This window comes from Biomphalaria glabrata, chromosome 14, assembly GCF_947242115.1.
Source record: "Biomphalaria glabrata chromosome 14, xgBioGlab47.1, whole genome shotgun sequence".
Classification (NCBI taxonomy): Eukaryota; Metazoa; Mollusca; class Gastropoda; family Planorbidae; genus Biomphalaria; species Biomphalaria glabrata.
The window spans coordinates 11,239,271-11,267,256 of NC_074724.1; the positions used below are offsets into that span (position 1 = coordinate 11,239,271).

General features: G+C 33.0%; 1 protein-coding gene across 6 annotated transcripts; it reads right to left on the reverse strand.

Moving 5' to 3' along the window:
- Positions 1 to 57: 57 nt before the first annotated feature.
- LOC106058324 (DDB1- and CUL4-associated factor 8-like) lies at positions 58 to 27,986 on the reverse strand. 6 transcript variants are annotated; one of them, XM_056010312.1, is made up of 16 exons: positions 27,858 to 27,986; positions 19,044 to 20,018; positions 15,736 to 15,839; positions 12,521 to 12,630; positions 11,992 to 12,132; positions 11,479 to 11,573; positions 10,931 to 11,038; positions 9,591 to 9,618; positions 8,884 to 8,928; positions 7,812 to 7,869; positions 7,154 to 7,261; positions 6,597 to 6,727; positions 5,498 to 5,620; positions 4,808 to 4,927; positions 4,416 to 4,524; positions 58 to 3,188 (listed from the first exon to the last, which is right to left on the reverse strand). In XM_056010312.1, exons 2-15 carry the CDS (start codon positions 20,012 to 20,014, stop codon positions 4,426 to 4,428), a joined length of 2,241 nt encoding a protein of 746 aa, XP_055866287.1. In that variant the 5' UTR covers positions 20,015 to 20,018; positions 27,858 to 27,986; the 3' UTR covers positions 58 to 3,188; positions 4,416 to 4,425. The 6 variants fall into 6 exon arrangements, with proteins under 6 accessions (XP_055866287.1, XP_055866289.1, XP_013071168.2 ...); XM_056010314.1 differs by lacking the exon at positions 27,858 to 27,986 and adding an exon at positions 27,059 to 27,217 and having other exon boundaries at positions 58 to 3,181; XM_013215714.2 differs by lacking the exon at positions 27,858 to 27,986 and adding an exon at positions 27,059 to 27,217.

Below are 27,986 nucleotides of genomic sequence, written 5' to 3' on the forward strand. Positions count from 1 at the left end.
CCTATATAAAATGTTCTCGTACAAACACAAGGTCATAAGTTCAAGAAAAGGATACAATCTAGTTTATTATTTATTTATTATCGTTCTGTAGATATTGCCAACAATTAGCTGTCACACAAGAAAATTAAAAAAAACATTTTTTTGATATAAAATAAATGCTATAAAGTAGGGCTTCCATGTTAGAGAAAAAACAAAGAACATTATATACATACATTTGTTTTTATCAGTGACATCTCTTTTTAAAATTTCCTTTGAGCTGTCACAACTCAACTTCACATTTTAAATGTATAGATATTGCAGCATTAGGATATTACTTTCATACAGGAATTTGAACTGGTCAGACTAAATGCAGATCCCAAAGATAAGATTGACATCAAGTTTAATTCGCCATTCAGAGAGACAGACACTAGAACTCAAAGAGCACAACTATCACAACAGCCCAAGCACTGAGAATTGGGGAAGGCCACAAGCTTATGGGGCACATGAGAAGAAAAGCTAGAAAGAGAAACATGAAGACTATGTTATGCAAATTTCTACAAAACAGATTGATATTGTAACTCTGTGCAATAATAGCTCTATATAATTGAATCATTTTTAACAAATCATTACTTCATGTTAGCTGTCCTCTAGGGTCCTCCAGAATTCGGGATGTGGGCTGTCTAGATAAATAAATCAACCCCATATCATGAAAGACTAAAACCAATTTATTTCACCTCAATTAATATTTGTATCACTATGCTATAAAATTTAGTGAATGGGAGCTTTACACACTAATTACTTCTCACCATCAGCAGCAGTGGGTGGCTGAGTGGTACAGCGTTTGGCTTCTGAGCCAGGGGTCCCGAGTTCAAATCCTGATGAAGACAGGATTTTTAATTTTGGGATCTTTGGGCACTTTTGATTCCACCCAGCTGTAAATAGTACCTGACATTAGGTGGGCAAAGTAAAGGTGGTAGGCAGTTGTGTTGGACACACGACACCCCTTGTTAACCGTGGGCCACAGAAACAGATGACCTTTACATAATCTGCCCTATAGATCGCAAGAACTGAAAGGGGGTACTTTACTTTTTTTTTTTTACTATCACCAATAGCAAGCTAGGCTGCAAAAAGCCTACCAGTAGTTTTAGAAATTTCAAAAATATTATTTATATATGTGTTCCATCATATATTATACATATTATTACTCAGTAATGTTAGTATTTAATATTTGTTACATTAAATCAAACACTGGATGTGTGTGTTTTTTAGTGGTTCCCCCTTAGATTAAATTATTAAAGTTTTCATTTTCTAGTGTCATTAATTTGCAGGCAACCATCCTACAAGCGTTTTTACTGTGATGCAGGGGAAGTAATCAAAATAATATGAGGGTACAAGTTAATAAAAAAATAAATAAATAAATACAAAAAAAATTGAGTAATCTTTAATAGTCTAACAACTATGCCCTTCATATGGCAATGGATAAATTTATATATTAAACTTTTTGATTAACATGATTTAGAAAATAAGACTACAACTGTTGTTTTTTTTTCTTCTATTTATTTAAATAATATTTTAGTAAATAATCTTGCAAAACTGACAAATATTTGCTTGGAATTCACTGCAGTGTTATTGGTTTTTTCACAATCGCAAATATCTCATCAAAAAGCTAATCCAGCTTTTATAAGCTCCATTTGAATAACTTAAACATAATTTACATGTATATATATATATATGTACTTATCTGCATATATACAATACACACTGCTAACCCACTTATTACAGAATTGCATACTGTCAGTTCTGCCAACATTTTTAGAGCAATGCTTTTTACATTTATTTTAACAATTTTTTTTTGTGTGTATTCCCACAAGATACACTTGTGTAGTGTGTCTGTCCATTTCCAGGATTAATGTTTGGGTTGAAATGTTGGTTGCATTGTTTCTTTTACTTCTCAATACCAGTACATTATTAAATGTCTGAACATTTCATTCACGTGCTTACAAAAAATAGTCATAAAAATACCAAAAGTGACTTAAATGCCAACAAATTTTAAAGTTAATTTAAAATTTAGATCTGAATTTTCCCAAGTTAAAAAAAAAAATGGCATGTAAAACATACATCCAGAGTCATTCATTCTTGAACAGTTTCAAAAACATTTTAGCTCTAAATAAAATAGAGAGAGTGCTCAAGATGAGATCAAGCCAGTCCACATGGCTATCAAACTGTTATCCTACATTCTCAAGCAAGACAAGTGAATTTGTAGCCAAGAAAATACACGTGACTTCCCAAAAACATTACATCAGTTCACTTTGCTATCAAACTGTCATCCTATATATTCAACAAGTGAATTTGTAGCCAAGAAATACAAAATACAAGTGACTTCCCAAAAACATTATACCAGTTCACTTTGCTATCAAACTGTCATCCTATATATTCAGCAAGTGTAGCCAAGAAATACAAGTGACTTCCCAAAAACATTATATCAGTCTTTCAAACTGTTATAAACAATGAATTCAAGCAAGACTAGTTAACATGTAGCAAAGAGGTAAAGGTAACTTCCTGATAACACATTAGTCCAGCTTGCTATCAGTTATCATAATAGTTTAGTTCAAACAAGACTAGTTAACATTACCAAGAAATACAGGTGACTTCCCAAAACCATTAGGCCAGACCACAATCTATATCAAACTTTACCCATTTGAAGCGATTCAAGCTAGTCTAAGTAATGCATTGACAACAAAATACATGCAGGTGAATCCCCCCAAAAATGTGAAAACTCCAAATAGTAACTGTAATAAACCGGTATAAACTCTACATAGAAAAGATCAGGCACACTTTGAAGAAAACAACATTGCTTCAAAAAATATCTTTTTTTTTTTATACATTTTGTTTTATTTCTACAAATTATATTTGTACAAAGTCCAAAGTTTTAGTTTGCATTTAAAACAAACAGCCATACATGATCAAGTAAAACAAAGAGAAGAAAAAACAAAACACATTGTCATATACATAGTACTATTGTTATCTACAGGATCAGATCAGGACTTTGTACATTGCATCCCACACAACCAGCTTGCAGAGCTGTTCAAAATCCACATGCCTTCTTGACAAAGGGGCAAATTTGAAGCTCAAGAACAATGAAGATCATTTCATGTCATTAATCTCCCTTGTTAGAGGACCCTGTCTTATTATCAATGTCCCACTGAAGACTTCCATGTAGAAAGAAAAAAAAAGAGGTAGAAATACAAAAGTTAGAAAACTAAACAACAAAATAAGATGTCCTAACCATAGCTAATGTATATATATTTAATACTGAGAGTTAATAAATATCAATAAAGAAAACATAATGAAAAAGTAATTTGTATCTCATTACAAAGCTTATATCAACTGTCTCTGTCAATGTGTCTGTCTGTCTGGTAAAAAGTTTGTACCCTTTTTTCTCCCACACCCATTCTCGGATCAAGTTGAAACTGCACAAATATTCATTGGCATAGTCAAGACATGAATTAATAAAAAAAAATTTTTTTTTAATTTGTCAATAAATTACTGGTAATTATTTTTGTTTGATAAACAACAAGAGAGATTAATCCTTCAAGATTCACAGATATGACTAAATATGTAGGTTTTGATCCCATTAGATAATTAAACACATTATTTCTACCACAACCATTCTCATATCAAGTTGAAACTTTAAACAATTATTTATATTACCTAACAAAGCATGAATCAATTTAAAAATTAACCAATTAGTCAATTAATTATTGGTAATTAATTATTTTGTTTCATATCAAATAAGGGAAAAAAATAATACATTATTGATTGACATAGTTCTAAGTTCAGAGTTCATTTCCTAAGATATGCTTTGTTTTTAAAAAAAAAGGATTTGTTATATTTTGCTTGTTTTTGTTTAAATTTTAAAATTTGGTGTCCGATATGCTGAATGAACTGCATAGTAATATCAAGCATTGGGCCAAACATACCCAACACGACCTTGTGCCCAATACATTTTTCATGTACATAACATTGTATCATAATGTGCTGAATCACTGTATTGCACAGTATTCTGTTATTGTAAGTTGTTCCTTTAACACTAACCAATACTAGGAGTTAAGAAAGAAGCTGGCTTTGGTGTTCCTGGAGTCTCTTTAAGGATCAACTATCCCAAGTACTATTTTCTTGTAGATAAAACTACATCAACATGTACATAATTAATTAAATTTGCCCTGTCATCAGAAAATGTTGACCATGTCCTTCAAAACTGCATTGTCCATAGAACAAGTCACTAGCCCAACACCCCTCAAGAGGAAAATCTATATGAAGAGCTGCCTGATATGAAAATTAGTGCACAGTAAGATATTGGACTAGTCCTCTGAACCTTCCAACACAACAGCTGAAGTTGTTTCTTTAAGGCTAATTCAAATTTTTTTGCTTAGTACCTGCTTAAGCCTATGACTGGGCACACTGCATTGAGTTTGTGTCAGAGTCATCTGACCTGCTACTGTTGTCTTCATCAGAACTGGACAATACTTGACCTTCTTCTCTCATCTAAAATACATTCCAAAATTAGGTCAAACATTTTATTTTTTATTTTATTTTGGTGTTAAAAAAAAATTGTCTAAAAAAGTTTGATTTTGAAAGTAATGAAATAGAGTAAAGTAGTAAATATGAAGTTTACTTTAAAATAAAAATAATAAAAAAATGATAGAACTATAAAAATTACAATAAAATTAAATTAAAAAAGAAAGCCTTCCAAATACATTGTTGTAGACATACTGTAAAAAAAACAACACTTTTATTAGAGTTGAATAAATCTTCCCCGGTTGCTTACCCTTCTTCGAGCTGAATTCCTAAAATGGTGCATGATAAACCAGAGCATTTGACCTCCAATCATTTCAGGCTCAGAATATTTTCTCTCTTGGCACCTATCTGAGAAGTTTTTCTTCACAATCTAGAGTAAAATGACAAAGAGAAAATTGTGCTTAAACTGATTGACCATAGGTGTGAATCACTATAAAAAAAAGCAAAAACTTGTTATAAAGTTTTAAATTCAAGCCTTAACCAAATTTCCAGTAGAATAACTATACCCATGTTTTACATATATTTAAATGTTCTGAAAATGTTGAGCTACCAATTCTAAGAGTGCTTTCATTTCAAATTACCCAAATCACAAATAACATTTTAGCAAAAAAACTTAATATCACAAAGCCTTTTACAGTGAGCTATACATTTACTAATTTAAATATTTTTTAACATTTAACTTATTTAATTAAAAAAAAAACAACACTTTTTTTTCTCATTATCTTAATGTGTTTATTTGCAATCAGATTTACCCATGTGCTTCAAAACAATACAAATATAGACAGATAGGAGTTAATTAAAAATATATTTGCACTGGTGTGTTTTCTTTATAGTTGTGAAAACAGATTGAGGTAATCAATATTTATATAAGTTCTAATTATTTTAATAAATTTTTAGACAAAGCCTAATTAATGAGATTAAAAAAAACAACAATTGTTACCTTTTTAAGTTCATCTATACACAGTTCTGGGTCTGGTTCATAGGGCATCCATAACTTGACATCATGATCCAGTCCACTGGTGGCCAGGAAAGGAAGAGTTGGATGAGGTTCTAGGACATTCACCTGAAATAGAAAAAGACAATGTGCAGATTCAGCCCAAACTCAATTCAATGTGTTTGTTTCGATTTCACAAGCAGATGATGAATTAATGTTAAAAATGTTTGTATTACATGTTTTGAGTGTTCCTTCAGAGTTAAAGATAATCTACTTCCTAGTCAAAAACCTCCTTCAGGACAACATGGCAGTGGGCAGGGTATGAACTAGGACCATAGAGACAACCCAACAACAGCCCATCCAACATATGCATGACAAGGCAGACATTAATAAGTAAAGGTTGTTCAACCTATTCAAGCCTGCTAGTCTTTATACAAACTACATTTGGATGACCAGTCAGAGGCATTGGACAGAATTCTAGAAAAGTGGAATATTTATGTCTAAATACTAAATAAAAAGCCAGTACTTTCGGTTTCTATCAAATTAATGACAACTGCAACTTTTTCTAAAGAGAAAAGATACCCTGTCAATGAGCTGCTGTTTTAGTTTAATTTTCTCTCTCAATAGTTATTGTTGCATAAAAGATATGATTCTGTTATTATTCAATATATCTTTTCATTTGCATTAGAACACAAAGTCTAGTTATACAAGTTGAAAGGGCCTTTGTTAGTCCTGACAACAAAACATATAAAGGATTTGTTTATGACAATACGATTTTATGTGGGGGAAAAGGTCTGTACTGTCCACAATTTCAAACTGAAATACTTGCAGACAAAATCCCATGAATAATTGACTGCACTTTACAGCTACTATAAAAAAAATTTTAAGTAAGTATAGTTCCCCTTTCAGACCTTACGATCTATAGGGCAGATGATGTAAAGGTCAAGAAACAGATGCCCTTTACCATTACATGAAAACTTAAGTGTACTAAAAACTTCTTTAGATACTAGAAGACATTGAGTCTCAAACTCTGAACTATAATTTCACCAAACAAGTGCTTTATACACTCAACCAACACAGGCTATAATTATCAAGTGTTACTTACCACTCCAGCATTATCTCCTTCCTGGAAGTTAATGATAGCTTCAGTCTCTTTGTCCCAGAAATAAATATAGCCACAATCGCTACCACTCACAATGAACTCTGACCTGGGACCATAAAAGTTGACATTCTTGGCTGGAAACAATAGGGCATTGATTATTTAGTCTCCTAAACATAATCCTGATTTAACTACCATGACTCAAATAGAAAAACATTAAAGATTTTCATACATGGTGGTAAAACTATTAGATGCTAGCTTTTTGGTGTATCTTGATGTACAAACTAAAGGAATTGGTGATAAACTATGTTTTTTTAAAGGTATATGATTTTTGTGCACTTTATAGCACTGCTGAATCAACACTTTAGAGCACTGCTGAATCAACACTTTAGAGCACTGCTGAATCAACATTTTATAAGCGTTTCCATTTGTGGCACAAAGCATTAGAGGAAGAAGGTGTGGAGGAATGTAACACTTATACTTTCTAGTGCCATATTTTTAAAACTATATCAATTTTTAAACCAATTTCCCCCCATTTTTTTTAAAGATAATATAAACTGTACCTGTAGCATTATTCCTGTGTCCAATGTATCTGTGTGTATAGTTTGCACCATCAGACATTGTGTTATCAAACAAGTAAATGTCCTCATCATTGTAGGTGGCCAGAATTTCTGTTTAAGACATTGCAGTGCATGAAACAATATTTCTTTTTATTACAAAAAAAATATTATTTTAAATAAACAATAAACATTGACAATGCCTGTTAAACTATTTGCATATGAACTTTTTTGTCAACAGAACACAGCTCTCATTATCAATTTTAAATTGGTCTTTTCAGTTGGAAGGAAATTCTCATAAGAATAAATGCTAGAGCCATTTACTACTAACAAAAAATCAACAAATGTCTTTTGCAACAATAAACTTTTGAGTTTATTTGGGGTTGGGAAGAGAATCTCATTCTTGAACCCAGGCCTGCGGGTACTGTCACAGCCTCATTTTTGTGATATATAGTGACATCTAGTCACACAACGATATCCGCAGGTCTCACAGGAAACTTCTGAGCGATAGAAGAAGTAAAATGTATTTTGGGTATTTGTTACTTGGGCCATTTTTTATATTCATTGTATTTACTGGACTTTGTATTATTTCACTATTGAGGAGATATGTCACTGTTTGGATGAGTAAACTAATTTAATACTAATGTACAAGCATTGTACAAACCTGTTCCATTGTAGTTGTAACAAGCACAGGTGATGTTTGCTTTGATCTCACTGTTTACCTAGAATAGCAAGTCAAATTCATTGTTGTGAAGTTGAACCTCTGAATAAGCTTTGAGCACAAACTAATAAGTACACACTGGTTTTATAATGAATCTGATATGACCAATCGTTTCATGTTTGGGCTCAAAGTCAAAATCCTTTTTCCTCCAAGTAAATCAAATTACAGGTTTTTATTGTTTAATGCTACCAATTAATAACTAAGCAAAGACTGTACTTTCTTATTTCCATAATGGCTAAGAAAGAAAGACATAACTATCTGTCCCATTACATCTTCTTATGGATTACAAAATATGTTAAATGTGTTTAATCTACAATGCTAGTAACTTTAATAAAAACATGATTACTTAGCTAACTTTCATGTCTGAGTAAAAACATATTTAAAATTATCAAGTTAATAAATTAGCTATCAGTAAGTTCTCTAGCAAAGAAGTCCTAGCTTTAATTTATATTTTAAAAAATCATATAGCAAATGTATTAGTTTTCAGCAAGTAAAATACTTCAGACCTTTTCTTTTTTTTTTTTTTTAACACTTAAAAATTTCAAAATACAAAAGATTTGGGCACTACTAACTTAAATAAGTATAAAATGGTTTTACAACTTTTGTGTTACTATAGAAAAGAAATTCCTCTGTTTCTGTGGAATAAAAATGGGAGATGACCCAGCTCTTCAGCTCTAGCGAGTCAATAAGTTGAAGTCTGCTCAATGTTCATTGCAGGATAGGCATGGTAGAGAACAAATGCATCATAAAAACTAGAACATCAAAGATAGTTAGGTAAAAGGTTAAATAAGATCATTTAACATTAACAGCTATGATCCAGTCTTGTTACATAAATCTATAGGTGAGAACACTCCCCAGCCAGGCAATGCAAAGTCAACCGAAAGAAAAAGTATATCTATTAGATTAGTTGTCATTTTAACTATCTGTTTGTAATGTTATCACAGTGCCTTAAGCCTACATTTTGTTTGTTAACAGCGCTTTATAAATAAAATTATTGTTATTATTAATGTCTTACCAGATGATCTGGACAAAACTTCTTCAGCACACCGCCATCAATTTCCTGTTAAGAAATCAAAATCAATTTTTGTTACAAGTTAACATTGGTATAGTGTAAAGAGCATGCCATAGTTAGAAGAGAATTGGATCAAGTAATCCCACTAACAAATATGTTCCATCCCCCCCCCCGCCCCCAACCCCAAAAAAAGTTTGATTCAATATATAAATATTTTGCTGAAGTACAACTAGCTCACTATTTGCATATCCAATACCTCTTATGCAAGTAATGTATACAATCATAACAATTAGTCTTGAAATTGTTGATATTAATTAACAAGTATAATGTCTAGTAGAGGCCCGGTGGCTGGGAGGTAAAGTGCTTGGCTTTCAAACCAGCAGATTGAATTCCTGGTGAACACTGGTCTTCGTACTTTCAGGATATTTAGGGCGCCTCTGAGTCCAGCAACCTCTAATGGGTACTTGACATTAGTCGGGGAAAAGTAAATGTGGTTTGTCATAGTGCTAGCCACATGACACACTCGTTAACCATGGGCCACCGAAACAGTTGACCTTTACATCATCTGTCCCATAGATCACTAGGTCTGAAAGGTGAACTTTACTTACTTTTTTTCTTACTTTTATAATGTCAAGTAATCTACATCTATATAATGTAGGTCTATGCAATATAGGTCTACGCAATGCAGATGCAATGTAACAGTAACTCACCTCGTTGATTTTTCTCTTGTCATAAACTCTATATTGGAAAGAATAAAAAAAAACACATTTGAATGCAAAAAATAAAAAACAAGTACAATAATAATAATAGTTATTTTTGAAGTCTGTGTACCGAAGATTTTCATGAAGATGATTTACATTAATCTGAAAGATTCTTGTAAGGATGATTGTAGGCATATTCTTGTAGGCTTGTCATCCATAGCAATATTACAGTACTTACAACAACTACAGGAACTACTTGTGAAATGTAAAGAAAAAGGACTCCTTTTAGAATGTAATAGAATGAGGTTTATTTCCATGATATTAATCCAATTTGCATGATTCTATTGGATGAACATATAATAACTTCTTGATTCACTTAAAATACTTTCACATCACACAAGCTTCATTGCTTGACTTGACATAAAACTAGTAACTTTCACTTATCAACTCCAACTAAAGCTTGACTCGTTTCTTCTACTAACAATGTCAACTAATATAACTTGACTTACTTACTATTTCAACTAATACATTTCAGCTCCAACTAAGTACTTCTCTTGACTACATACTTGAAAATAACTTCTTCTGACTGCATGCTTCAACTAAATACTAGTATTGACTGATATAATATTTTTTTAAAGAATTTCAGACATGACAAATTGTGTCAAAAGCATATTAAAGGTTTACAGCACTATCAACACCTTGCTGTCTTGTCCTTTTTTAACAATTTTTATAAGCCTATTTTCTTATTGTTTCTTATTGTTTATTTATTTCAAATAAGATAAGATAATTTTTATTGATCCAATCAAATGGAAATTCAGTTTGACTACAATTGACAACCTCAGCGTAACTACTGTACAATAACAATATAGATGCAAATACGAACAACATTCACACATGAAAACACGTACACACTGATAACCAGCGCTTTATAAATTAGACTTCTATGTACTTCTCGATGACGACATGATCTTGTAACACTGACCAAAAGTGGGATGAAGGAGTTTTTAAATCTTTCTGTTTTAAGTTCTAATGGAAAGGAGACTACCACTTCGTTCAGATCTTATGTAACAGTGGTTTAATGGGTGCAGGTTATCTTTAAAAATCGTGAGTGTTTTGGAATGGCATCTTTCATGAAAAAGCTCTTCAAGAGATGGTAGCTGTGTTCAAGTGATATACGATGCTTTTTTAATTAGTCCATCGTCTAAGTCTTTGTGCCATACCAGCAGGTGATGGCAAAGCTAATTAGACTGTTGATGGTTGCTGTATAAAAAAGTTTAATTATTGTTTTGTTGATGTTAAATTTCCTTAGCTTCCTATGATAGAAATCAAAGACAATGTTGACCACTGACCTGACATAAAGATCTCTGCCACCAACACAGAACTGACGAGGGTCACAGGGATTAGAGTGGATAGAATACAATGGGACTTTCTTTTCATTTTCTTTGGTTATCACTAACCTAAAACAGAAGAAGAGAGCAATAAAAAAAAAAAAAAACAGCTACAGTCATATGACAAATTTAAACACATTCAATTGTTGTGACAACTTTTTTTAAAAATAGACTTAACATCAAACCTATTAATGAAAGTATAACAAAGGTTTGATTTATTGAATGTATCAACATTTCAACATTATTTAATGTAACTTATAGACAAAATATATAAACCAAAAAAAAGTTCAGAGCTTTTTGGTAACTTTTGAAAGTTCATTACAGCAAAAATTATTTTTAAAAAAAAATGTAATTAGGACAAATGATAAATAAAAAATTATGAGATTAATGGAAGATTTACTAATAGTACTGGTTAATCAAAAGGGAGAAGAAAAAAAGAGAAAAAGGCCTTTGTAAAAAAAAAAACTATTTAAAAACTTAAGGGTGCAGTGCTGACCAAGAACACTTACTTATGTGGTTTTTCCTGCCTGAGGTCAAACAAATATGTTAGCGCATCTTCACCACAACTTAGAAAGACATTTGGTGAGTCTAACTCGAGAGCCAGCTTGAAAGATATAATTGGGTTAGGTGATGCTAAGCAAAGCATAGAATAAAATAAGTAGCAACAAAACATTCGTTGACATCAGTGCACTGTAATCTTACAAGAAAGTTACATTATAATGATTAGCAGGTCACTTTAGCATAAAATTTAACAGTTTACAAATCATAGGAAGTCCACACCCCTGTGGTCAGTCATAGTTGTACATTATATTACACATACTCAAAACACTGTTAAATAAGCATTCATAACAAAGACTTTAAATTAACCAACACAAGACTATTTTTTTTTTACACCAGCTGTCTTTGTATTTTCTTTATACTACTAATTAGAAAAAAAAATAATTTTGTAACAAAAGGCTAAAAAATCAGCCCACATCTTAAGTTAGCTGTTGGCAACAAAGGTAAAATACGGCCTGGAATACCTTATGTACAGCGCCTCTATGCTGGGCTAGCTTGCGAGTTGTTTTGCAAACCCCTGTTAAAGAGAGCTCAGCCAATCGCACCTGACCATCTCTTGCACAACTGATCACATGGCAGTCACCACTGTATGGCATAAATTTAGCCTGAAAGCATATCAAAACATGAATGTTCTAAAAATACATTTGTAAATCAACGTTTCTCTCTCTAGATGATTAACTGATGTCAGATATGAGCTAGAAGGACCCATTACAAGTTCTTGGCTGCCAAATACAACATTCTCCAAATAGATTTGAAAATTAAATCATTTAGCACTTTGTCAATACCTTCAAAAAAAGCTTTCTTAAAAAGTACTGCAAATAAATATATACTACACAATTAATGACCATAAACAAAAACAATAAAGAAAAACTCAAAGTAAGGTGAAGGAAATCCTAAACTAAAATGCAGATACACTGTAAATCAAAATAATTAAGAAACAGTTTCATTTTATCATGAACATTAAAATTACTTCAACATTAAAAACGTACTAACCTGAAAGACATTACTCCGATGGCCACTATCATAGATCAGTGATGGCCTGGCTCTCTGCCAGTTCCACAAGACAATGTTGAGATCATCTGAGCCACTAGCAAGTAAAGTGCCTGAAAGGGAATGAGTTGTTTGCTAAATATTATTTAAAGTTTTGTATCTATCTCAAAACATTTTTTTTTTCATATTCGCTATTTTTTTTCTTCGCTAACCAGCCTTTTTTTTTTTTTTTTTATAAATAAACTTGATAAATTTCTTTAGCCCTAATTTCACAATTATTTCCTTTTTAATGACCATAATCAATCACTAAGAGCATTTAATAAGAACATTATTACATTGATGTAAAACAATGGAAGTTTATACAATAGAATATTTTCAAATGTACCCAAAATCATACACTCAATTTTCTGGTAATTTTATCATTTAGGAGCTATAAGCCAAAGTTTCACCTTCAAAATGATTTAACAGTAGCTGGCAACCTATTTAAATATATTGTTACCAATCTCACTATCCAGGCTCGCTGCAAATTGCACCAAACGACACCACAAACTTAAAGAACTTGACAACTCTGGGCTTCAACATAACGTAATAGTTTAATGTCAATAAATAACAGCCAACACTGTACAATTGGCAGTATGTAACACAAGACTGTACAAATATCTCTCCGTCGTATCAACTCTTGCACTGGTCTCTCTGCCTCGTCTCGAACTTATACTGAGCCGTTGTAACGAACTGTAGATCGGAAAGTTGTGACTGCGTCACCTCCGCTCTTATATAGGGTCCCTACTGGCCTTCTCGAACCGGACAAAACGCTGCTCGACGTTTCTAGGTGGTCAGATGACTACAACTCTCATGACGCTCCTGAGCTCTGTTCACGACGGCAATCCTTCCCGAACCGTCCTGTTGACACTCGACTTGGCTGACCGTCGTAGCTCATCACGGTTGACAACTCGTCTAGCGCTGGCCTGGGGTGATTTGCATCGGCTGACTACACACACACCACCACCCCCATCTGTGCCACCACCAGGTTTATAACAATATGATATTGTTTTCAGTTTATCATTAATAGCATTCACCCATAAAAAACTTCTTGTATTTTGCTACTGACAAAAAAATAATAAAGATAATAGGTCTGAAATAAAGGTAGTGGGTTCCAAGAATAAAAATATAATACTGCCATAATAGTTACAAGTTAACCATTTGGCTTTGTTTTTACATGTTTCTAATGTTCCTTTAGAATTGAAGATTATTCCTAGCCCAAACTTCAGCAAAACAGGGTGGAAGGCGGCGGATAGAGTTTGAGCCTATGAACATCGAGATAACAGACCAAAGCACATACCACACAACCAGACAGCCATTCTATCTCCTTTTTTTCTCCAATGCATTAAGCACTCTTTTACCATTCCTGTCAAACATTTCTGAATCATTGCCATTCCAGTCAAACATGTCTGAATCATTGTAATTCATTCCTGTCAAACATATCTGAATCATTGTAATTCATTCCTGTCAAACATATTTGAATCATTGATTTTATGCTTTACCTTCAGGTCTAGACATAACTCAGAAAATTAAATTACACATCTAATATCAGATCTTGGCTGAAACGAGACCATCCGTTATGCACAACCAGAAAGCCATTTGCGTTGTACAGACATGTGACATGGCAACAAGCTATTGATATACACTGCCCACTTGTTGTGAGGTTGCAGGTCAGTGCTCAGGCCTTCTATAACGATTGGTCTTAGCTGAAATGGGCAGCTCCAAAATTTAAAAAAATGACTATTATAGGAAAAAAACGGCAACCAAGTGCAGATAGTCCTAAAGTTTTTCTTCTAGAAACTGGTTGCGTTTAAGTCCACAAACACCAGTTATCGAACTATTTTGAAGCAGTAATGTTACAATATCTTTTATACTGTTAGTTGAAAATGTCTCTAAATTTCTTAAGACTTTGTTGGTGAAATATAATTACTAGGACTTCATTTTGCATTGTGAGTGTATTGCTCAGTGGTTTGACACCTCACTTGGAGTAATAATTTATGTCAATCCAACATCTGCCATGGTGGTACCACCACTATCACCTCAAATGTCAATCAGAGGCACATTTCTGATTCCATACACTAGAATAAATTTGTACAAGTGCTCCTTCTTCCTTAGTGAAGTGCTATTAGAGAATGGAATGGGTTGCCTGAATCAGCCAGGAAAACCAACGACTTAGCAGAGTTTAAGTCACTGATTAACATGCATGGCTAGAATGACACATGAAATGCGTAGGACATAATTATCTTCTTTTTTGAGTAATGTCTTTAATATACAAGAAGATAAGATTTTTCTGTGAAATGATTGTTTCTCCACTACTATTGTGATTTGCTTGACTACAATGTGACTTTATTTTATAATCTATGTCATCTATACACTCATCACATTTTAGATACTTGTATAGAACTACATTTCTTTTTCTAATTAAAGTTGGAATGTATATAGCTCTGGTTATTTCTAGTTACTCTTTCGTTATGAGTGAGAATGCAGTACCAAAATATACAAAAATGTAATCTGAAGCAATGATATACTGTCTCAGATTAGTAGAGCAATGTAAGCAATGATGTATTGTCTTAGATTAGTAGAGCAATGTAAGCAATGATGTATTGCCTTAGATTAGTAGAGCAATGTAAGCAATGATGTATTGTCTTAGATTAGTAGAGCAATGTAAGCAATGATGTATCGTCTTAGATTAGTAGAGCTATGTAAGCAATGATGTATCGTCTCAGATTAGTAGAGCAATGTAAGCAATGATTTATTGTCTTAGATTAGTAGAGCAATGTAAGCAATGATGTATTGTCTTAGATTAGTAGAGCAATGTAAGCAATGATGTATTGTCTCAGATTAGTAGAGCAATGTAAGCAATGATGTATTGTCTCAGATTAGTAGAGCAATGTAAGCAATGATGTATTGTCTTAGATTAGTAGAGCAATGTAAGCAATGATGTATTGTCTTAGATTAGTAGAGCAATGTAAGCAATGATGTAGTGTCTTAGATTAGTAGAGCAATGTAAGCAATGATTTATTGTCTTAGATTAGTAGAGCAATGTAAGCAATGATTTATTGTCTCAGATTAGTAGAGCAATGTAAGCAATGATGTATTGTCTTAGATTAGTAGAGCAATGTAAGCAATGATGTATTGTCTTAGATTAGTAGAGCAATATTTTTAATATTACTACTTACCTATTCTGTTGAAGCTCAGAGCATTCACACACCCTTCATGTGCTTTCATACTCTCCACTCTGACTAAACGTTTCACCATCGATAAGCTTCCTTGAACTTTTTCCCTGTATAAAAACACATATTTTAATGAAATTCATTGGTAAATGGATATTAATTATAAGGTATCAATCTGAAATGATTTTATTTTAGATTTTAAGAAAGAACAAATAAATTTATCTATCCTGTTTTAGAAGGCTTACAGCTAAATTAAAAAGAACAAATTGCTTGCCAGTTTTACAGCATTATATTGACTTCAAAAAAAAGTTTGGACTTATATTGTTATCATCTTTACTTTGCATAAAGTATTTTAATGTAAAAATAACCAAAAGGCATGTACTCAATCCCAGAGATTAAGGATGAATGCAGTAGTTTACATGACTATATTAATTTATTAAGCAATCTCAGTTGTGTCCTGCATAGTTTCCATATAGGATGCAGACAAAGATCTTGTCTGCCAGGGTAATAACATTGTTCTAGTTAATACAACACATTGTATTCCTGTGTATAAATCATTATTAGTAGGTATAATACAGATATAAAGTAATGTGTACATTAAATTATATTGCTTAAAGCTGTGAGATAATAAGGATAAAGTAATTCAGTATGTCGGTTGTATCTGAAGAGTTTCTTGTCTATTTTAGTGCAGTTTAGCAAGGCCATGTACCACATTTTACAATATTATTTGAGATATATATTATAGGCAACTAATGAAAATGATGTCCAAACAAGGGAATTTTTTTTCCTGCTTTAACAGGTTTGAAAAGAGACTTAGTAATACTGAATTGGTATAATATCACAATAACTCTTCCACTGCACCGATGCTTATTGTGCGAAAACAACACAATGTTTAGAGCTGGATATGGATAAATTGTCTAGATAAGCAAGAAGACAGTTGATTTTACGTTTAAGTGAAAGGAGGAAGATGATGTCTTGTGCCAGAAATTGGGTCATTGTGCCTAAAGGTTACGAAAGGAATCATTGCCAATGGACAGAACAACAAAGTGAGAAGCAGTGTAAGTGCTGTGTGGTTTGTCTGGTCAGGATGATGTCTGTGAAACAGAGGAAGTGTCATTCCTGTGAGTGGAAAACATTCATGGTGGTTCTTGAGACAACCAGAAAGTAAAGATGGACAGGGACTGTGACACTGTGGTAGTGGTAATAAAGGTGACATAGGCAGCACCAGTATACCTTGTAAGGCAGAGAAGACAAACGTGGCTCCAGTGAAGCCTGTAAGCAAGAATAAGATCTGAAAATCAAGAATGCAATCTAAGTTTCTGGTGTCCTCATTTTTTACTGTTAATCTTCATTGAGTTGCCTTCCTTAAAGTTACCACAGCAAACAGGTATTTATTGGAAGTATATTTAAACTAGAACTACAAATGAACCATCTGCTTGACCTGCTACCTTTATCCTTTTGTTTTTTTATTTCTATACAAGTATATGCTTTGTTTGTTGAAAATGTGACAGCAATTTTAGTCTTACACACGTTTGAGTTTTTTTGTGTTTGTGACATGAAAAGTTTGAAAGTATTGAGAACAAAAATAATTTTCATTGAAAAGCACAAGTTGAAAAGTTTTTCCTTTTGTCAAAGCATTTTAGCACTAAACTTGGCACTGCAACAGCTGATCTGATGATTCAAACCCCAAAACATAAAAAGGACATGTAATATCTTTCTGGGAAGCTCAGAGTGTTGGAAATTCCATCAGTATTTTAGTAAAAGGGCTTAAAAAGGAAGCATTTTGTTGTTAAAAAAAGATGTTTGCAGAGATGTTAGAATTAATAAGCTGAATACCACAAGACAAGTAGAGTGAGCAAGAAGAATCTTAAAAAAGAGTAAATTACCCCTTTCAGACTTTGCGATCTAGGACAGATGATATACAGGTCATCTGTTTCTATGACATAGTTTAAAAAAATGGATAAAAATCTAATTTTTATATAACTCTTTTAGTGGTAAAGTGATCAGTCAGTGAGATAGATAGATTGATAGATGTCGATTTTATTTTCTATCAAATTTAAACCACACCCTATTTGCATTTTAAAAGGGACCCAATTTCAACTGCAGTTTACATTGAAAGCCATAGCCTCAAACTTATATATATTTCTTTTTACATTTTATTATCATTTTGTTGATGCTTGACACAAGGTTTAAAATAGTGCAAATCAGGTGTGCAATAATTGAAAAGAATAAAAAAACATACATATATAAATAATGTTTATACAATCTTAAATAGAAAATGTCTCCACTTCTTTTTGTTTGCCTTTCTTTTTGGCAAGAATATCCCTTCCCACTAGGATTTTGCAGCGTAGAAAACTCATAATTTTTCTGATTGCTCATCTTTCACCTATGATGCGGATAACAGTCATTTCCTAGGGCTATTGTTTGTTAGACATACTTGTGTGGAACGGGATAGGGTATTGTGTTGATGACAAAAGGATTAGCTTGTGCTAACATGTTTCATTCCTGCTCTACACCCTTTGGAGACGCAATTTGATTTGCAGCTCAGATACTAGATCTACTAGGACAGTGATGCCCAACCTAATTCAACCAGCAGGCCACTTTAATTTCCAACATTCTTTATCACAGGCCACATCAACTTATAGGTATAAAAATGAAATGAAATTGATTAGAAATCAATGGGGATCTGGTACTCACATTGATTAATGGGATATTTGAAGTTTATCCTTTTTTACACTTTGGAAAATGGTTAATTGTTCTACCATACTTAAAATGTGAGCAATATTTTTTTTTCATAATGCAGTTTTTATGTTTCTTTATAAAACAAATATGCTGGTTATTATTATGTTCCACAAAAAAGTAAAGATCTGTTCACTTTTCCTGTTAGATTCTACATTCAGAGTCACATTTCATAAAAACATAATATGTTAAAGGTCATTTAATAATATATCAGAGAAAAAAGTGAGGGCCCTAACATAGTTATATTACATTTTTCAACCCTTTTTAAGAGGGTGATTTTCTCCACTTTGTGTAGACGTTTCAGCAGGCCAGATGGTACTGTACTAGAATATATACCTTGCGCTATTTAGAAAGTAGAGCAAAAAATGTAAACCTTGTATCCCTTTGAAACTAATGAAAGTTCAGATGTTATGTTTAAAGCATTTATCTGATACATAAAAAAGCTTATCTCCATCCACGAAAAAAAATTTTGAACTAGAAAACAGAACAGTAGACAAGTCAGTATACATAATAAGAATAATTTGAGCTAAGGAGAAAGAGATTTGAATAAATTGAGTATAACTCCTATTACTTACATAAAACAGCTTGGGTTGTAACCATATTCTCTCTTCCTTAATTCAGGCACAGCAAACCAGTTAGGCTTTGGGTTTGTTTTAGAAAACAATGATTCAAGGGCTATCCTCACTTCATCACTTTCTGTCCTATCCTCATCGTCATCAGTGTTTTTATCTGCATTAGTTTCATTGTCATCATCCACAGTTGAATCAGAATCATCTGAACTGAAATTCTGTCGGCCAAGGCGTTTGCGGAGTAAATTTCGCCTCCTGAAAAGCCTTTGTCGACTGGATGCACCAATGTTGCTGTCATCAGAATCATCATCACTGTCTGAAGTTAGATCTGGTAGGTCTTCTGATGGGGGCTCAGGCTGAGCTACTTCAGTATTTTCTGTTGTCTCGTTCTCTACCCGCTCTGGCGTTGGCCGTTTCGGCTGTGGAGAACTGTCATCATCAGTTGTGTTGCGTTTACTGCCAAACAAACTGGTATTGCCACCAGATTTTGTCACAGTATCTATAAATATTGCTCTTGATTTTAAATTGACAGGCTGGGCCATTTCGATTTCTGTGTCCAGCCGAAAAAGTTCATCACTTTCTGGCGAGATTTGAGTGTGTTTATAAATTGACTCATCTTCCTTACTGGGCTCTGAAGTGTCCATGTCTCGTTCAGCACAGACTTCCACCTCAGAATGAGCTCCCACCAAAGTCTCAGCTAATGGAGTGTCTCCACTGCTAAAGTGTTTATTGCTCTCAACACTCTCTCCCTGCTTATCTACTTGGGCTTCATCTCCTTTGAGACAAAGCATCAAAGAACGTTCAGTATCAAGTACCTTGTTGATTAATGACTCCACACAGTTGTCTGATTTGAGAGACTGATAACCAGCAGCATCATCCTTACTATTGGTATCAGAGTGGTTGACAGAATCTCCCTCTTTGTCAGCATCTTCTTCCATTTTCTGTGTTTCTTCACATGAGGCTGTCGAGGCCATCATGTGCCTATAAATATATTAAATAATAATAATTAAAAAGAGGTAACAATTAATCTAATCTAGAAAATATTGCATGATATAAGTTCTAGGTAAATAATAAAATCAAGAAAGTTGTGTGCATAAATAAGTGAACATTTGTGTTTATTTTGGAGTGTTTGCACCAGAATTAATTTTAAAAACATGCTGTATTAAATTAGTTCACCCCAGAAATCTGTTTTTAGTTTTAGAAATTTCTGAACATCTAAGTTATATTTATTTTATTTTTTTGATAGTGTGATTACTAAAACAACAAAAATATGGCTTGATATGAAATGTGTGTGTGTGTATTTCTGGTAAAACCATGAGTAATGGTGGGCGGATGGTTTGGTTGTGAAGGCTGAACAGATTCAGATGAAGTCATAAGGTGTTCTGTGGTAGTTCAATTTAATAAAAAAGGTGTGTGAAAGTAACAGAAGGACGTGTATTTTTAGAGAGTCGTATCTTGTTTAAATTATCAATATTTCATTTGTGTTTCTATTAGAATAAACATTTCATTTCAAACACAAAAAACTGCATAGCTCTTCAAAGTAAATATTCTTTTTATATTTGACTGGTATGCAGCGTGTGATGGTAATGCACAGGGCCGGTGCTACAGATTGCGGGGCCCTGTGCAAAACGGACTGCGCGGGGCCCAGTCTGGGTAGGACAAGGATAATAAGTGAAAATTAAGATTTTTTGTTAGAAAATAAATTTGCATTTTATTCATACTTTACTAAGTACAGATCGGGGTCAAATTAATATTATGAACCATCTACAGTAGAAAGTAGTTTTTCAATAAAAAGCCGATAAAGATTTAGGTCTACCTTTTAGATTTACTATTGACTAGCAAAATATAGCTTTTGATTTTTTTAAGAGATCGAGATAGATTTAGATCTATATAGTGACTATTACAATAAATAAAGAACTGGAAATTCCTGTTTTGGTTAAAATTCACCCTATTATTACATTATTATTAAATGAAAGCTGACAATGCCGTTTTTTTTTATTAAACCACGAATAGGATTGATGTTTCCCATATTGAATGATACCCCAAAATGACATTTTTGTCTATTTTTCAGGACATTTGTTATGAGTTTTCAGGATATTTTAATAATTTCAGGAGATTTCCAGGAGCTCATGGAAAATTAGAAGGCTGCAAGAACACTGTTATAAGTTAAAATGGTTTAATAATTTACAACTTGAGTTAGCACTGGGCCTACTGCGGTTGTGTAGGTTGCAGTGCCCTAAGGCAGACCCTGGTAATGCAGTCTAGGATGCAATCATTTCTGCTTTAACAAGTCATATAATGTAAAATCTAGACCCACAAGTGAACAAACAGAAAATCTCATAAATGAATTAGATCTTATTGCATAAATCTAGATATAGTAAGCAAAGAAAATAAAATTGTTTAAGAAATATTAGATCTGTGTAACTAGTTAAAGGGTAGATCTACATGCTTGACTATGTTAGTGTGTTATTTTCTAGCCAGGCAATTCAACATACAACAAACGCCATTGTGTAATGCGCATGGAAAAAAGCAAGGTGGTCTTTTCACTGACCAGTGTTTGTTAGAATAAGTGGGACACATGGTCTATTTACTCTTTTGGGCATAGAGGAGAGTGGATGAAATTTTTTTCTGCTCAGGGTTGGTTATCCTAATGCTTTTAGATCTATATAACTATAACCAGGGCCAGCCTTAAGTAATACTAGAGCCATTGAGATTTGATCCAATTTTTATCCTTTTTTATATAAAAGATTTTTGTTTAAGTCTGTGCGAGGCTCCCACCAATTGGAGGCCTTAGATTGCCAACGCCTAAGGCCAGCTGTGATGTAACAATGGCAATCATAGCCTATGGACTAGTCCAGGGGTGGGCAACCTTTTTCTGCAGAGGGCCGCATTAAAAATAAATTGGGGACTGGGGGGCCGCACATATATATTTGCACTCCCAATTGAAGAATTATAACAAGAGTTAGTAATTTCTTGAACTAATTTTACGAATGATTTTTTTTTTATTAAATTATTTTGCCGATATCTGTTTCAATCACAACAATATCACCACAAACATGTAGTTGTACTTAATGTGAAGTATATAACTGTTTACTCTCGTGGAACTAGCTTACTAGTTGTTATCATTTTGACTGCTGTCAAATTACAGTCAATAAGTAATATTTGATATTTTAAGATTTTGGCACATCAATAAGCATCGACCTGTTCTAACACTTGATTATTTTCAAACAAAAAAAAAAGCATGTTCGCATATATATATGAATGTGGTTCCAAATAATATGAAAGTTCACTAGGAAAGTTTTTTTAAGTGCGGGTATGCAGCTTCTAGCACCCATGAAACTCCAGCGAAAGAACTGACTGAAACTTTTCTTTCATGTTATCTGGAGCTGAGACAGCTTCTGCATAAATGGTGAGTGGAGGGTATTGAAATCTGGTTCATGTTGCTGACGTCTTAAAATTTGCTTTCAAATTCCACAATTAAGGAATACAAATAAGTCTTGTACATTTCAACCATTTCACTAGAAATAGTTTCACCTTTCAGGTACAGACAATGATTAAGTCTAATTTCACTTGCTGGCCTCAAGAAATGGAATAGCTTTGTTTGGAAAGAATGAAGATGCACATACATTTCATGTGCAAACAACAAATTGCAATGTTTCCGAAGATAATCATGAATTCTGTCTTCAACTCTTCATTAGAAATATTAGTAACGAAGTCACAGTCAATTCAAGGAACTTAACAATTTCCATGAGATTCCATATTCTTCTAATGCTTAGGCCAGTGGATACTATTGTATTAACGAACATCGGAATGTTTTGTTTCCAAATCTTAAAGTACTTTTTGGAACTTCCAGTCAAGGCCGGCCTTGGATAGTTGGAGTCCCTAGGGTAGGCGAAGTGAATTTGGTGGCCCCAAATTAAATAGAAAAATATAATAAATTAACTGCGTAAAAAACTAAAACTATGCAGCTTATTAAAAGCCTAGTGTACTTCAACAATAACAGTCAGGATAGGTTCCGCTATTTCTTCTAAATAAATAATATTACAATTAACTTCTGCGGGGCTCTTAACAATCGTAGGCCTTATACAGATGCATAGTTTATGTAGTCATTAGGCAGGTCCTGTGCGTTTCATCTTATAATATTTAGAGTGCCTGCGCTACACATTAATGGTAATCAAAACAGATTTGTGTAAACTTTTTGTAATGAGTTTATGGTTGGGGTATTGCTCTTTATTTTATTACAAAGTCTGTTTTTCTCAGTCAAAGCAGGATCTCCATCAGTTGTTACCCTTGCCATCTTGTACAAGCCAACCCAACACTTTCAACACAGTTCTTCATGTATTGAATAAATACTGGCCTGAGCTTGTGTCTTTGACTATTTTTTTTAATGGGCAATTTAAAATAGTCTTCCAAACCTGCCTACCGTTACGCAAAATGCGTATTCGTTACGCAAAATCTCCCAAAAATGACCGCCAGTACGCAAATACGCATTTAACCCGTCGCGTCACACATTTCGTATGCTTTTTTTTTCTCCTCTCTAGACTAGCTTACAAGCGGTCACGGAGGTCATGCTAAGCCCACCTGTGGGGAGAGGGGCGAAACAGAAAAGGTGGGGTGAACACAATGTGCCCAGATCTATATGTTGATTGGTACTTAATAGCAATTAGATGTCTAGAAATGAAGAACGCGTGAGTGAGGGAGTGGCGGGCTGGTACCAGGTTGGTACCGTCACTTAGCTGATACACCAACGTGACTTTTTTTTTTTTTGTAAGTTCATGAGTAGAAATTAATTATGTTGGTGCATTCCTGATTCTCGTATTCATTTGTATAGAAAAAAAAAATCGAAGAGCTATCGATTCAAAACACATTGAGTGACACTGTAGATATCTAGTCTAGATCTAGATCTGGATTCTAGATCTAGAATCTAGATAACTTGTTATACAGGAATAGATCTAGCTCGAGTCTAGCTAGTCATTACGTTATGATTCTCTACATTACCCTACAAACTAGTTATAGATCTAGATCTAGTATGATTTAGAATTTAGATTGACTAGATCTAGATTCTAGATCGATAACATCTACTACCATCTAGTCTAGATCTAGACTAGATTCTTAGTCTTAGTATAGAATAGATCAAGTATGAAGGTAGGGCTACGAAAGTTTGGATCTAGCGGATCCACAGCATCTTAACACTTTTGAGCCCAGATCTAGAGTCTAGAGTAGATTATATTCATTATATAGACATAGATCCAGATCTAGTCTAGATATCATCTCTATTGTCGTATTGATCTAGATTTAGATTGTAGATCTAATCATGACATCTAATATATATATATATATATATATATATATATATATATATATATATATACATATATATATTTTGGTGCCAAAATACGCATTTTGACCGTAAGTGTTACGCATTTGGACTTTTTTTGGTAGGCAGGTCTGGTCTTCGTTTACTTTGACCTTTTTAAAATAACGTTTAGGAACAATGTTTCTCTAGCTTCTTCATTATAAGTGATAAGAATCAAAAGTTTCCATAATTTCTATAGATATTTACAATTATTTATTTTTAATATATTTGCATTTTTATATGTGTAATGTGATTTCTTTAGGTGTTCGCGGGCCGTATAAAACACTCCGGCGGGCCGCATGTGGCCCGCAGGCCGTAATTTGCCCACCCCTGGACTAGTCTAACAGACTCTGTAAGAATAAAGCAATGTGATTGGTTAGATCTAGATCCAATATCAGTATTGTTGAGGAGAGTGGCATAGGTATACCTTAAAAAATAATCTAACAGAATCCTGTTTCTTTTAAGCAGTGAATAATTTACTGTCTAATTTATAGATTTTTATAAACGTTTCTAAGCATGTAAATAAAAAAAAAGTTGTTGTTGTATTATCAATTGTGATGTAATAACAACACTGATGTTTAAAAGTTACAACTCCATTTTTATTGACGTGAACACAAAGATGAAAAACAAACAGGAGATTCTAATACACACTAATAACATACTTAAGCGAACACTTGAACATACTGAACAGTAGAACAAAGGAGACTACAATAAAACAAACAAAACACACACACTCAAAATACATAAACACATATAAATGTAACAGTTACTAATCTAGACTCTAGGTCTATATAAAAAAATATATATTATCTAGAAGTAGATTCTAGAATCTAGTTACTTTGTAGTGTAGACCAGTGTTTCCCAAACTGTTCTGTGAGGCCTGAATGGGTGTTCCACCAAGTGAATGAAACTCACAAAAAATTAGCAGTGTTCTGCTAAATATTCTGAATGTATGAAGTGTTCCATTCTGATTAAGGCAATTAAGGAAAAAGTTTGGGAAACACTACTAAAGTGTTCCGCTAAATACTCTGAATGATGAAAGTATGAAGATTTACATTGAATCATTAAGGAAACGTTTGGGAAAGATTACTGTATACTCATAGTCAAAGTAGAATGTACATGTATGTCATGTAAATAACATTACTATTACAGTATTACTGTTACTGTACTGTACTAGAATGACTAGGTGACACTTTGTCTAGGTATAGATCTAGTGTAGTATAAGATAATTAAGAATAAGACAGTAACTGAATAGCTTCAATAAGTAAAGAGGCAGGGCCGGCCCTACAGATTATGGGGCCCTATGCGTAACGGATTGCGCTGGGCCTAGTATGGGTAGAGGTAAGGATAATAAGTGAAAATTAGTGTTTTTTGTTAGAAAATAAATTATACATCTTTTTATTTTATTCATACTTTACTACGTACAAAGTCACGGTCAAATTAACTTTAAGAGACATCTACATTAGAAGGTAGTTTTCTAACAAAATGCTGATAAACATTCAGATTTCCCTTTAAGATTTACTATCTACTAGCAAAATATCGCTTTTGATTTTTTTTAGAGCTCGAGATAGATTTAGATCTATATTTAGATCTATATGCCATTGACTATTACAGTAAATTAAGTATTGGAACTTCCAGTTTTGGTTAAAATTCGCCCTATTATTTGATGAAAGCTGACAATGCCTTTTTTTTTATTGAGAGTACGATTGGTGTTTTTCATATTGAATGACACCCCAAATTGACAATTTTGTTTTTTTTCAGGACATTTTTATGACTTTTCTGGATATTTAAAAAATTTCATGAAATTTTCATGACTTTTTTTTCGTATACTTTGCAATTTCAAGAGATTTCCAGGAGTTCCTGGAAAATCAGGAGGCAGCGGAAACCCAATATCAATAAGTTAAAATGGTTTAATTTAATAATTTACAACTAGAGTTAGCGCTGGGCCTATGAAAGTGTGGAGCCCACAGCGGCCACAAAGGTTGCATTGCCCTAGCCTAAGCCTAAGGCCAGGCTAAAAAGGCTAAGGCTAACCCTAACCCTATAGAGGTACAATAGATTTGAATAGATTATAATCCTGACTCATGACAGACTCAAAAGACTAAGTGTCACTATACTGCTACTGGGCTGCCCCCTAGTAAATCCGATGTTAGTAACACTAGACTAGTAGTAGACTTCACTAGACCCCATTGGCATTGGATGTTAGTATTATAATAACTAATAAAAAAAAATAATAATAATAATATATAGATCTAGATTTCTAGAATTAGATCTATTCTATACTATCTACTATAATCTATGTCTACCATCTATTAATTATCATGTTTAACAACACGTTATTATAATATTATTGTTATGTTATTATATCATATTATTATTTATTATATAATTATAATTATCTAGTCACTATTGTCGTATTGACACTATCAGTGGCGGCGGCGTATCACTAGTGACTAGCCACACTAGTCTGTGACTAGAAAATCTAGATCTAGATCTCTCTGGATCTAGAATCTAGTCTATTTTTATTTATTATAGATCTAATAATTATAACTTTAAACTAATAATATAACTATTATTTAGTATTATTATCTATATTCTATATATAGACTCTAACTCTCTAGCTCTATATGCCCAAGGAACTATTTTAAGTCTATGTAATATGTACCGTAAGTGGATCTAGACCTAAATGCTACTCCCGAAAAGCTTTTAATGATTCTTGACTCTCATAGAATAATATATTGCGTCTTCCCAGATAGGCAGCTTTTTACCCTGATGTGTAAATCTATTTGTTCTGTTTATCGGATTCTTTTTTCTTTTATGACTAATTCAGGGGCAAATGTGCTTCCGAGTATTGATTAGCTTTTAAATTGTAATGTTTGGTAAAAGCGTTAATAGTTAATAATAGACTATTAGGCTAACTTAAGTAGAATCTAGAAATAGATTCATTCTATATCAAGAATCTATCTAAATCTATATTATTATTTATATAGTCTAATTTAGCTGACACATTTTATAAACAAACTTTTTTTTTATAATGGATTGATAGCGAAAACTTTTATTCTGGCTTAGATGTACATCTAGAATTACAATTAGATCTTAGGCCTGGTAAACAACCTGACCGAGATATAGTTATAACATGATATAGTCTTTTATTATAATCTAGAATAGTTATAGTTTATAGTGGTGAATGCTAGATCTAGAGTCTTGTCAGATTTTGAGACATGATTGAAAACTGAATGATGCACCATTAGTACGTAGGCCTACGCTATTTTGTGCCCTAAATAGTACTAATTTATAAGTCATTATAACCCTTTATTTGTCCTTATATCCTCCTGCTGTATGTGGTTATAAGTTATATCGTATAATTATAAACAAGTCTTAGCATATGAAATAAGAAATAAGCGTTTATCTTTTGAGCCTTTCTGATTATTCTTCTACGAGAAACTTAAATTATATCAACTCACTCCAGTCTGTCTGTCTGGTACAAATTTCGTACACATTATTTCTCCCACTTCCCATTCATTGTCCTTAATAAAACACGAATAAATAGTAATAGAATAAAAATAAAACAATTTCTTCTTTAAATAGTGATT

What these genes read in the sequence shown, in the direction of transcription:
- LOC106058324 (XM_056010312.1), bottom strand. Translation starts at nt 20,014, where the DNA reads ATGATGGCCTCGACAGCCTCATGTGAAGAAACACAGAAAATGGAAGAA. An exon ending in ATAGAGGCGCTGTACATAAG is followed by an intron (nt 11,574 to 11,991) that starts GTATTCCAGGCC and finishes ATATCTTTCAAG; the next exon opens with CTGGCTCTCGAGTTAGACTC. An exon ending in TTACAACTACAATGGAACAG is followed by an intron (nt 7,262 to 7,811) that starts GTTTGTACAATG and finishes TGTCTTAAACAG; the next exon opens with AAATTCTGGCCACCTACAAT.